Here is an 11878-nt window from a genome sequence, read left to right on the forward strand (position 1 = left end):
CACATACCAAACCTTACTTAGTTAGAAATGAGTTGTGAGATATGACGTTGTGAATCCACACTGAAACATATCTTCCCTGTATTCTGCATGAACATCATTCTACTGCTGTGAGTCACTTTAGAGTTACACAACAGTTTTTCACAGCTTTGTGAATATTCTTTAGAGCTTCCTGTGTTTCTGTGTCCTGCAGGTCAGGTGGTTTCTTCAGCAAGATTTTGAAAAAGCGACCGCACAAGGAGGCCCAGACTCCAGACAACGGAGAGCTGACACTTGCTCAGATTCTCAATGAGAGGCCAACAGGAGGGGAAGGTAAATAATGCAAACTGTTTAATCAGAGGCATTATAGGATTCACTGGAGCAGGGCGAATATTTTTACTCCTTTTAAATTGACTGACAAACAAAGAATGGATTGCGTCCACTGACGGCACTATCATCTGCACATCACTTGCTCTGTCTCAAGGTCCAATTCACCAGAATCACAGCACTAATAATATTACAGCACAAGCAACACACCCATGAAGTTTTGCAGCTGAGAGCAATTTGCCCTATTTTTGTGTCTGATTGCAATTTTCCATGTGGCAAGGTATAAATGTTGCCTTTAAGGCCAAGAGCAGAGCAGGCAGAACAATGGGAGAGAGAGAAAGAAAACTGAAATTTTCTGACTGGGAGCTTCAGGTCCTGACCGGCGAGGTGCAGAGTTGTTCTCAAAACAAAAGTTGTCACTGTAACTGCGTGTGGCCCTGATTTTTAGCCCCGTTTCCACCGAGCAGTACTGTACAGTTCAGTTTAGTTCAGTACGCTTTTTTTCTGTTTCCACTGTGAAAAGTTGTGGATGGTACCAATGGAACTGTTCCGTACCGTCGCCATTTTTGGTCCCCCCTCTGTTGGGGTACCTAGCACACAGATCTGGTCTCAAAAAGTGGAGCTGTGAACACTGTAGATTGGTCAATAGAGGACTGTCACTCTGCTCAGGGCTGAGTTGTGGCTGGTTTTGAGGCTCATGTAACCACTGTTCATACTGTGGAGAGTTTTATTAGTAAACTGTAACTATAAAATGAAAGGATGGATTTGCTGCCCCTTGCAGCAGCTGTAGACTGAGAAAAGATAACTTTGTTCACTGGGCCGACTGCTGGCGACTTTAAAGGTGGAATGTTAATTTGGGATGTTACTCAATGCATGGGGTGAAGACGTGAATCCATCAGCAGCACACCTTAAATTTCACTGTGACAACTTTGACACCTCCATTAGTTTTGATATGACATACACAGTTTTAGTAACGAGTGGATCTTCAAGCATTTATATATATTAATTTCGACTGGGACAGCATATATCCCAAACCTCTGAGGAAAAAAAAGTGGCGTTGTTCCAATGGGCTCCAGCAACACTAAACCCCTGAGCTTGCCTGAGAAGGACTAAATGTCCAAACCTGTTTTTTTAAGTATGTCATGGAGAGAGACTCTGACTGCAGCCTGTTTTAGTTTGTTCTGAAAATGTCGTTGTGCAGCCTTGTTCTGTGGACGATAAGCAAGGTGCAGACTTTCATCTGTGTCACCGGTAATGAAGAAATACAGTGAGTGTTGGACGTGTTAGGGTCTAGGTACCATGTCTGAAGGGTTACTTTTGGTTCCAAAGGTACCATACCGAAAGTGTTTGGTGGAAATGGGGACACCAAGGTTTATTTGCATAGAAAGGGACAATTTTGCACCAAACATATGATTAATTTAAATACATGTAAATGACACAGAAGCATCAAGACGCTATTTGCTTGGCAGTGTAGTTAAGGGTGCATTTCACCCTTTGTGGGTGTTTTGAGAATTACAGTTTCTTTTTGTCTTATTCACGCAGGTTTAGGAGCCGCAAAAGCTGCACAATCCTTTTGTGAATTCACCCATCAGATCTTTTGGGTTTACTTGCCAAAAGCTTGTGAAACTGAGAGTATTTCTGCTGTGTACTTAAATAAAAAAGATCAAAGTGATTATGTTTCATCATCACTAAAAAAGATTGGGTGGTTATTTGAGATCAGATATTGAGATTTTATCACCCGACACAAACTGCGCTACAACTGCTGCACTGCTCAGTCTGCTTTCATCACACATCATGGAGTGAGAAATGGAAAGAAAACACAGGTGTATTATCACTAATATTCTCAGGCCTTTACTAATCCTGCTGCTTACTTTCTGAGAAAACAGTGACCCGTGCACATTCATGCTCAGTGTAAACAGAATAACTTTACTCTGGGTTTTGTTTCCTCCATAGTGCTTCAGTGTACTGTACGTTCTGCGTTATAGAGGTTTGAGTTCAGTTTGAGAAAGTAGGAGAAGCAGGCAACGTATCATTCACTCAGTCTGCTCCCAGTTATAGATATTACTCTGTGATGATACGTATGAAAACATTCTCCCTCTCTTTCAGCTCCAGTGTTCGGACATCCATCTCGGCCTCATTCCCAGTCACACGGGGACCGTGCTGGTAAAGGCGGCAACCCCGCCATAAAAATCAGTCGTGCCACGCGGGTGTCTGAGTGGAACGCCTCGCTGGATCGTGAAATCACCAACGCCAATGAGCTCCGGAACCTTGATGAGTTTCTGGGCAACCAGGTGAGTGAAAATTGATTTTTGATTGTTGTAGTAAATAATTTTATCTTATTTACCCACAAAACTAATTTCTGTTTGTGTTCTGTTATAGGTCAATGATTTCTGCTCCAGGGGACTGTCACCCACAGAGGCCATCTTTGTCACAGCCACCATGCAGTTCAGAGAGACAATCAAAGCCATGTATTCTCTCCCAGTGAGTTTATCTGATGGCACATAACACACACATACTCATTAGAGTTCTTCCTCACCATCCTCTCCTCTTCCTCATTGTCTCTCGTGTCCCTTGAACTTTACCAGAAACCCACCATCGGCTACAAAGGTCTGATGACGGGCTACCACAACAAAGTGGTCCACCTGGCGGGCGAGAAGCAGAAAGGAGAAGTCAAGCTTGTGGTCAACCTCTTCCAGTCTGTGCTGGATGGCTTCATCAGAAAAGAGAAGAAGAAGGAGGAGGGTGAGCCTTCTAAGGTAAAAACACTGACCTTCATTATCATTCAGTCTAAGCAGTCAAAATGTGAAAAAGGAATATATCCATGCTGTTGGTCTCTGTACGTGTTTTTCAGCCTGCGAAAGCGAGAAAGAAGAGGAGGAAAAAAGATAAAAGTGTAAGCATGCAAAGTTAAAGTTAAAATTTTATTTCACCTTTTTTCATTTCATTTAATAATCATTCATAACTTAGTAAATATTGTGATTTCTAATCGAGCGACTGTCCGTCTTGTTAGATGGAGAGCCCGCTGGATCATGTTTTCGTCAACTATCAGGTCAACATTGTGCAGTCGTGTGACCAGTGTAGTTCGTACATCTGGGGCATGGAGAAGGCCTACATGTGCAGCTGTGAGTTCACCAACAAAACTTCTTTTAATGTTTTATTGTTTTATTTGTGGTCAGATATCAGCAATAAATCTTGCAGCATAACAAAAAAGATATCCCTGCACCAATCCATGATATGTATGTGTTTTATCTCCTCTTACAGATTGTAAAATGGTGTGCCATAAGAAGTGCCTCTGCAAAATAGTCACTGACTGCTCCACCTTCTGTGCCAAAAAGGTAGTGTTTTATATTATTATTATTATTACTATTATTTTTAAAATTACAGGCCTGGATTATTCATGTGCTTATGTTTATAAGGGTTTGGAGTGAGGTGGGGCTTTATACAGTGTAGAGAGGCAGTGTCCTAAATTTAAGTGAGCTAATGTTCCACTAGCTGCAAGCACAATTTCTCATAAAGTCTGAAACATGGCAGGACGTTGGCCCTCTTTATTGTACCTAATTTTAATTCTAACAAAGAACAGTGTCTCACCTGTTAAGACTTTAGTAACAGCTTTCTTTATCATAGTCATATCTCAAAATCAGATGGTTAACAATATAGTAGAGAGGAATGTGTGATTTCCGTGGCTGTTGTAGACAGTTTGTGTTGAGTAGATGTCTCAATGACTGACTGCTGCCGTCTGTCTGAATCCATAGAGTGACGATGAGCCCACTGGTATGCACTTCTGTGTACGTGTGTGTCACCTGGTCAGCGAGAGGAACCCAGTACCCATTGTGCTGGAGATGATGCTGGAGCATGTGGAGATGAATGGCCTGTACACTGAGGGCATCTACCGCAAGTCTGGCTCTGCCAACCGCATGAAAGAGCTGCATCAGAGACTAGAGACTGGTTAGACCCCTTCTGTTTGACATTTACAGTAAACTGATAAAGGACTGCCTGTCTGTCGGCTTCTGTCTGCCTTCTTTTTCTAACTTCTGTTCTTGATTTATTGATTGATTGATTGGTTGATTTTTGTATTGATGTTACATTGTCGATGTGTTTAGACCCCCACCTGGTCTGCCTTGATGACTATCCCATCCACACAGTGACGGGCCTGGTGAAGCAGTGGCTAAGGGAGCTACCAGATCCACTCATGACCTTCACAAATTACAGTGACTTCCTGCATGCAGTGGGTGAGCAGGACGCTCCCCACCAGGGGGCAGCATTTTCTATGAGACAACATGTGTGCACAGCTGTTCCTTTCAGTGTTTTGTCTGTTGCTGGGTTGCAGACAAAGCTATTTATGACAGTGTTTTTTTTTTTTAACTAAAACTTGACATGTAAACGTGGAAAGCATTTATTAGTCGTGATTAAAACTGAAATGAGGCGTTTTCAACGACATAATGAGCTCAGCTTAGCGTTCACGGTTAATTATGGGGTTCGATTTATGATGTGTTTTCTCCTCTAGAACTGCCAGAGAAGCAGGAGCAGCTTCATGCTGTATACAAAGTGCTGGAAGAGCTTCCTCCAGCAAACTTCAACACGTTAGAGAGACTTGTCTTCCACCTTGTCAGGTAGGAATTCTGTCGTTGTGGTCTTGCGTATTTTAATGTGGTCATGACAGAAATCCATCAAGGCTCCTAAAATGTATGCACTCTCTGTGTTGGCTCTCAGTTAAAGGTATACTCTGCAGGAATTGTTGTTACTGCTTGTAAACATGCTTGTATACTGCAGGCTGCTATTGTAGAAACATTACAGTTGTTGCAATGGAAAAACAGATACTTAGTAAGCTAACTAACTGAGTCGCCGGGACCTACCTGTCCAACAAAAACAGGCCAGCTCTGTGTCTGTGTCACTCTTCATTCCCACTTTCCTTACATGCTCGCCAGCAGGTGAAAGCCAACCCCAGATTAACTCTTGTTTTGCATTCGCCTTGCTATATTTGCATTTTTTCTGCCTTGTGTTTGCAATTTTCGTAGCTTCCTCTTGGATGCTTGCTGCTTCTACCGGGTCTCTGCCTTTTTATTAAGTCCCGACCTCATCTGCCTGCTATTATCAGCTGGGGGCTACACACCACTGCACAAACGTTGCAGCCAATAAACATCCCAAACACAGCAAGATAAGAGAAAATAAGAAAATACAGGCAGAAGGCAGAGTCTCTGCAGATAAATACACCACCACACGCTGCTAGTGGGTCATAAGTGATGATTGAGAGGGATGATTTTTGTATAAGTCTATACAGTGTTTTGTAGGAAATTCCTGCGTAGTATACCTTTGAGTTTAAACTTGGATTATATGTATGTACGACTAAAAAACACGCTAATAATAACTAATGAATTCTGTTGCAGGGTGTGCAAAGAGGAGGCTCACAACCGTATGTCTCCTAACTCGCTGGCCATAGTTTTTGCCCCGTGTGTCCTGCGCTGCCCAGACAGCGCTGACCCACTGCTCAGCATGAAGGATGTTGCCAAGACCACCACGTAAGCGAAAACAACAAAATCTGCTTTTTGCTTTTTTCACAATACACATTAGTCCTTCATTCTGTAGTGAACTAGCAAACTGCTGCACTCACACTCACCCTGTCTGATGTCTCCTCGCCCTGTAGGTGTGTAGAGATGATCATCACAGAGCAGATCAGACGCTACAATGAGAAGATGGATGAGATCGAGCAGCTGGAGTACGCAGAGGCTCTGGCCGTGAAGCAGCTCAAACTCAAGAGACAGAACACGGTGAGAAACGAACGCTGCCTCGCTCTGGATCACCTTTGTTTTGGTCTGAATGGCAATAACATAAAGTTTTAGATTGTTGCTCAGCCTCGTGTCTGGATGTAAAGGAATCACATGGGTAACATGGCCAATGTTCCTTGTCTCTCTTTAGCCCTTCTCGCATTTACCTCTCAGGTTCTCACCTCCTTACAAAGGAGTGGTGGTATGTATCATCGAGTTCTCCAAGTACAGTAGACCTGGTAGCTGTAGTGTGTAGTAGCGTGCCATGTAGAACCGCCTGTGCATGGCATGTTAGATGTGGGTGATGCTCTGGCTGTTTTTGTTTTTGTTGTTTTATCCTTCTTCCCGTAATCCCTTTTATTCTCCCTTACTAACTGGTATTAGTTTGCATGTTTGTTAATCTTGTTCTTCTCACGAGAGGACAAGATGGTTCTGGGTTGGTGTTGTGATTATACTACTATTGTTGTCTCATTGGAAGACAATGGCCTGACAACAGTGTGACTGGCAAAGCTTGATGGTTATCATGCTTTATTTCTTTGTGCTATTCCTTCCTATCTTCTTCCATTTTTTTAATTGAAAGAAGACTACAAAGCTTTGCCTGATATCAGACAATATTGTCAATTCGTTATGCTTCAGTAAGACATTGTGTCAACTCTAACTGATTTCCGTGGGGGAGGGGGATTCGATTTTACCTAACCAATCACTAGAGACCAACGAATCTGAGTGTAATGTCACTCAAGTCCACACTGATGCGTAGTTGCACCATTTTTTCCGGGGTTTTAAAAGTGGAGCGGAACAAAGTAAAACCGACTACGATGTGCAATAGTGAGAAGACGTGACGATTTAGAACAGCCTCGATAGCAGCGTCTATCTTGTCTGTAGCACCCGCCATTGTAGTTATCACTCCTCACTGGTTTCGGCATATCACCTCATAATGTTTGACAATGGCGTTAGTCCCACTGTGGCGCTGATTTTAACCGTGACGCAAGACAAATCAGTCGACTCCAACTCCATGGAGCGGGTGGTTTTAAAGGTCTGGACCCAGGCAATACAAAGCTCTGAAAGTCATGTTATATTTGCTGTTGGAGGTTGGATGTTTCTGGATTGCAGTGATGTATCTTTAATTTTTATCACAGCTCAAATGACCTGTTTGCATATTTTATGTAAACGCCTTACACCAGTAGTTTAACGGGGTGCTCATGTGTTTACGAGCTTCTTTTGTATGACAGCAATTTTTTTGCTACCTCCAAGTAATTGTGTGTCACCGACGTGCTGCAGGAATGATGTGCAGATGCATGAATGCCACGGGCACCATCCAGCCTCTTTTCCTCACTAACAAAACGTTTCAGATGTAGGTTTTGTGCCGTTTATGTTTATTGTGTAATTATTGTACGAGTTATTAAACTTGTATAATAATTACATAATAGACATTGTTAAGTTCATTTGGTATCAGCGCGTGATGTTCTGTGTCCCACAGGTGCATGAGAAGGTCAGTTCTGATCTCAGCGTGGTCCCTGAGAACGAGCCTCTGGACTCAGACACAGACACAGAGACTGAGAAGAACCTGGTGGAACGCATCAAGTCCATCAAACAGGAGAAGTAAGGATGCTTCCTGTACCATTTCTCTGTTGATATAGTGTCCTCTCAGGTCTCATGTCTCTGACGTCCTTGTCGTCTGTCTCTCTGCAGAGAGGATCTGGCCTGCAGACTGCCAGAGATGGAGCAGCCTGGTTCAGACCAGGAGAACTTCGACTCCGAAGCTTCGCTGAGCTCCGAGAGCCTTCTGGACGAGCAGCAGCGCTCCACTGTTCACGGCTCCGAGCCTGAAGGTCAGTATTAAGGTACAGTGTGGTCTTTCCTTCCTTCTACCTGTTTCTCTCGCTCACCTGTGGGTGTCTGACCAGACCAGACCTGTTTTTTGTGGTGCAGGTCTGGACCAGTGATGGTGATGGGGGCGGTGACGTCTGCTCTGTAACCAAACAGGTTGGAGGAACAGCAACCGTGTTTGTGTGTTTGTGTGTGTGTGTGTTTGTGTGCATCCCTCTGCACACCCATGTATGCATGTAAATGCATGTGTGGCACAGAAGCATGCTCAAACTTTCTCCAAATTCATTAATTGAACATTTGGCACGACATATCGAATGAGAAGTTTAATGTCTAATTCTGTTTCACTAAACATCATGTTTGGTAGATAACATGGTTGCATGCTCTTCCATTAGTCTTCACCCTCTCAGGATTGCTGTGTGAATTTTAAGGTCCAGTGTGTAGGATTTAGGGGGATATACTGGCAGAAATGGAATATCCTCCACGACGAGCGGCATCAGTAAAAGATAAATTTTGTTAATGTGAAACTGTTTTATTCAGTGTTTTAACCAGCTTAAACCACCAGGTCTATTTGTGAGGAGGAGACCTCTGCAGAAAATTTGACTCTGGGTTAAAACCTCCTAAATATCTGGGACTGTACTCACAAAGCATCCCAGTACTACAAGTTGCTGCTAGTGACAAAATCTAAGAATTTCCTCTTAAATTTAAGACTAGGTCAGACTAGGCATCTTAGCTTTTAAGGGTGCTCCTTAGTTGGAGCATGGAGATGGACTTTTAAGTAGCTTAAGAGTTTTTTAAGCAGAGGAGACGATGGCAGAAAGACAAAGAGGTAGGAGGAAATATTCTCCAAATGCTGAATAACACTGAGTAATTGAAATGCTCCAGAGCAGATAGTGCAGGGATAATATTTGTGGTTGATCTCATTAGAGATGTGTTCACATTTCCCTTCCAATGCAATAACGTTAAGCTGGGACTCAGTGCTAGACATTTTTAGGCTAGTTAGGATCTTAAGTTATCAGAGAAAAAAAGAGGGAACACACATCAGGAGGTGCTGGGCTAGTGACCTGTCTCCAACGAGCCAAACAGCATCAGAGAAACCCTGATTTGTAACGTAAAAGTGCTTTACTCAGTGTTTTTACTGGTGTTAATCACCTGGTCCATTTGTTGTTGAGAGGAGGAGACCTCTGCAGATAACTCAGCTACCATTGAAAACCTCCTGAACAATGATAGCTGAAGGAATTCTAACCGGGAGAAGTTTCAGCTGGTTGCAGTCCTTACCGCTAGATGCCATTAAATCACCCTAAATCTTGCACAGTGTTCTTTTAACAAAGAGCTTTGAGGAAAACATGTTTATCTTCCTCAACTTTCCCCTCTTCTCTCTCTCTTCCAGGACAAGGTGTCCCCCAGCTGAGGAGACACAAGCCAGTTTGTCCACCCAAACCACCAGACCTGGCCCAGCGACCTAAAGTCCCTGGTGGACGCCTCTCTCTGCAAAGCCTCACCCCTGCTAGCTCCACCTCCTCCGTGTTCAGCTGCGTTTCTTCAACCTCTGAATCCTCCCCCTTCAGGCATCCGCTGCAACGCCGCAACCCCATCATCCCCAGCACAGTTAAACTCCCATACGGCGTTGTCTCCCAGTCTGCAGCCTCCAGTCCAGCTCAGACGTATTCCCCTCCAGGGAATCGAGCATTAAAGTACTTGGTAAAGAGAAGGGAGCAGCCCGGCCGCCGTAAAGACAGCACCCAGTCCCTCTACATCGACAGCCCCGAGTGTGACCTGTTGTTTTTTTCCTCCTGCCCTCCTTCTGCTTCCACCTCCTCCTCCTCCATCTCCATGGCAACACCCTCTCCTCAGCACCAGGACACACAAGCCGTGAAGGGCCAGAGACGTTTTTCTGACCCAGACATACCTTATATGGACGATGACGTCTGACCAGGGCAGAACAGGAAAGATGGAGCAGTGAAGAGGATTACAGGCAGCGACCTCAGAGTCAGACTAATGGAAGTGAACGTATATGGAGTGGCACAGATGACAATGATGGATTGTAGAGAGACAGAAGAGGAATCAAGAATCACAGTAGAGGAATATAACTCCGACACGTGCAGTGGATCCACAGAGCTGAACAGGAGTGACACAAAATGGAGGCTGTCCCTGTCGCTGTCATCAGTGGGAACTAATCAAGAACTGTAAATGTGTCTTTAGTCTTGTTGTCCTCTATGACAGTAAAAATAACTGGACATGATGTTGCCAAGCACCTTTTCTACCATTTTAATATATTGTTGATGAGTTGGGACGGAGGCTGTGTTCTCTGTAGCCTCATAATGACGGACCTGCAATTTTGTTTTCTTGCTCCTGTTTTTTTTTTTTTTAAACACATTTGTGCTAAATCAAGGAGATATTTCAGGTTCCAGCTGCACTTTTCATTTCTAAGTTCTCCTAATGAGCGAAACACGCTCACTGTAACATTAGCTAGTGCCTTGGTGTGTACAGTAAGTTGATAAAGATCTCATTTCTCATGTCATGTCATGGACAGTGCTGGCAGAGGGCGGGAGGGAGGGTTATTTGGGATACAGTGAGGGTACCTTTGTCTATTGTGACTCTGTGTTTATTGTACTGAACCGACACAAGACATGTTTGAAACAAGGACCTAAAGGTGCACATTGTGACTGTTGCGCAGGTGCCTCGTCACAACAGCCTCTTTTCCACCTACCGCACAACAAATGCCAGATATAGGAAGTCATTGCCTCACAAAGGGAAATGGGAGCAGCACACGCCACTTTTTTTCCTTTGAAACAACAAAAAACACAAACCCAGCCATGATGCAACAAGCCGTGCCACGATGTCTTCAAAGCTCCAAGTCCTTGAACTCACCTTACCCCCTTTTTTTTCGCTCGAACGAACTTCACTCAGCTGCCATTCAGAGTAAACAGTCCCACGATGAGCAGGTTCTGCTGAAGCACAGCTCTAGCCAACTTTGTATGAAATGTAATACTAATGTTCCTCTCTGACTGCTGTTGAATGATGTCTGTTAGTTTGTCTGGATTATGAGGAAGATGTTCTGATGTGTAGTGTGTAACAGAGTGTGTGGTTGGGACTGAATGACATGAACTGTAATGGTTATTTAGTATTAACATGACAATACAGAACATGATGCTTGTTACGTCTGCTGCTGTGTGTTTGTGACCTCTCCATACATTTGTCTCTTCTAACAAGAGTTAACAGACTCATTTACCCCATGGACAACAATATTTTGAAAAGAACTGTGAATGAAGTTAGCAACACAGTCACAAATTAAGTAGAAATATAAATTTGGAGTTCTGTGGATGGTTTGAGAGCATTGTCTTAGACGTTGCTCCAAAATCTTCCATTGGTGTGAAACTGGGTTGAGATCTGTTGATTTTAACATCCATGAAGCCTCTTTGTACTAAGTGATGCTCAAATCTTATAAAATCACATGCAGCACCATACTGTCTTTCTGCAGGCAGAGTCGTACAAGACGATTTTGAAATTGTATAATAACTTGAATTAAGTTCTTGAAAATATCTGTGATTTGAACAACCTGGTGAAGAATAGAGGAGGCAAAGAAAACTATATGGTGATTTTCACACACAAGGGGAAAAGATGCACCTTAAATATTTGGAGTACAATGTGGAAAGTCCAGAAGACCCTCCAGGATCATCAGGTACGTCCTAATATTAGAATGAGTCGTGTTCTGCCTCTAACTTAAGTGATGTCACATGACATTTTTAATAAAGCCCCTTCAGAGCCACAGAAGACACACAGTTGTTCACACTGTGCTGTTCTCCCCGTGACTAGTAAATTGACACTGATATGTAAAATTAGTTGAGTGCCCCTTTAAATATTGTGTTGAACCTACTCTCATCAACTTCAAGTTTACAATACTCCAAATTATACTTTGCTGGGAAGTGTGTCAGAATAATGTACATGCCACACACACTTTTTCCTTTTTTTATCTAGGTTAAAATCCC

The 11878-nt window shown here is 43.3% G+C and overlaps 1 protein-coding gene across 9 annotated transcripts in view; it reads left to right on the forward strand.

Moving 5' to 3' along the window:
* The window catches only part of LOC126396319 (unconventional myosin-IXb), a 62145-nt gene extending 51096 nt beyond the window's left edge, over positions 1–11049 (forward strand). For 4 of the 9 annotated variants that reach the window (XM_050054279.1, XM_050054282.1, XM_050054281.1 and 1 more), the window contains 16 exons: positions 191–309; positions 2410–2594; positions 2683–2784; positions 2889–3059; positions 3155–3196; positions 3314–3425; positions 3565–3638; positions 4056–4248; positions 4404–4532; positions 4808–4913; positions 5688–5819; positions 5945–6068; positions 6217–6267; positions 7543–7664; positions 7755–7894; positions 9280–11049. In XM_050054279.1, coding sequence (XP_049910236.1) covers positions 191–309; positions 2410–2594; positions 2683–2784; positions 2889–3059; positions 3155–3196; positions 3314–3425; positions 3565–3638; positions 4056–4248; positions 4404–4532; positions 4808–4913; positions 5688–5819; positions 5945–6068; positions 6217–6267; positions 7543–7664; positions 7755–7894; positions 9280–9821 — 2344 coding nt within the window. In that variant the 3' untranslated portion in view covers positions 9822–11049. Of the gene's footprint in view, positions 1–190; positions 310–2409; positions 2595–2682; positions 2785–2888; positions 3060–3154; positions 3197–3313; positions 3426–3564; positions 3639–4055; positions 4249–4403; positions 4533–4807; positions 4914–5687; positions 5820–5944; positions 6069–6216; positions 6268–7542; positions 7665–7754; positions 7907–7994; positions 8049–9279 lie in introns of all 9 variants that reach the window. The other 5 variants (XM_050054280.1, XM_050054287.1, XR_007570565.1 and 2 more) reach the window with 4 other exon arrangements.
* The last annotated feature ends 829 nt before the right edge of the window (positions 11050–11878 follow it).

This window comes from Epinephelus moara, chromosome 10 (assembly GCF_006386435.1).
Source record: "Epinephelus moara isolate mb chromosome 10, YSFRI_EMoa_1.0, whole genome shotgun sequence".
NCBI lineage: Eukaryota > Metazoa > Chordata > Actinopteri > Perciformes > Serranidae > Epinephelus > Epinephelus moara.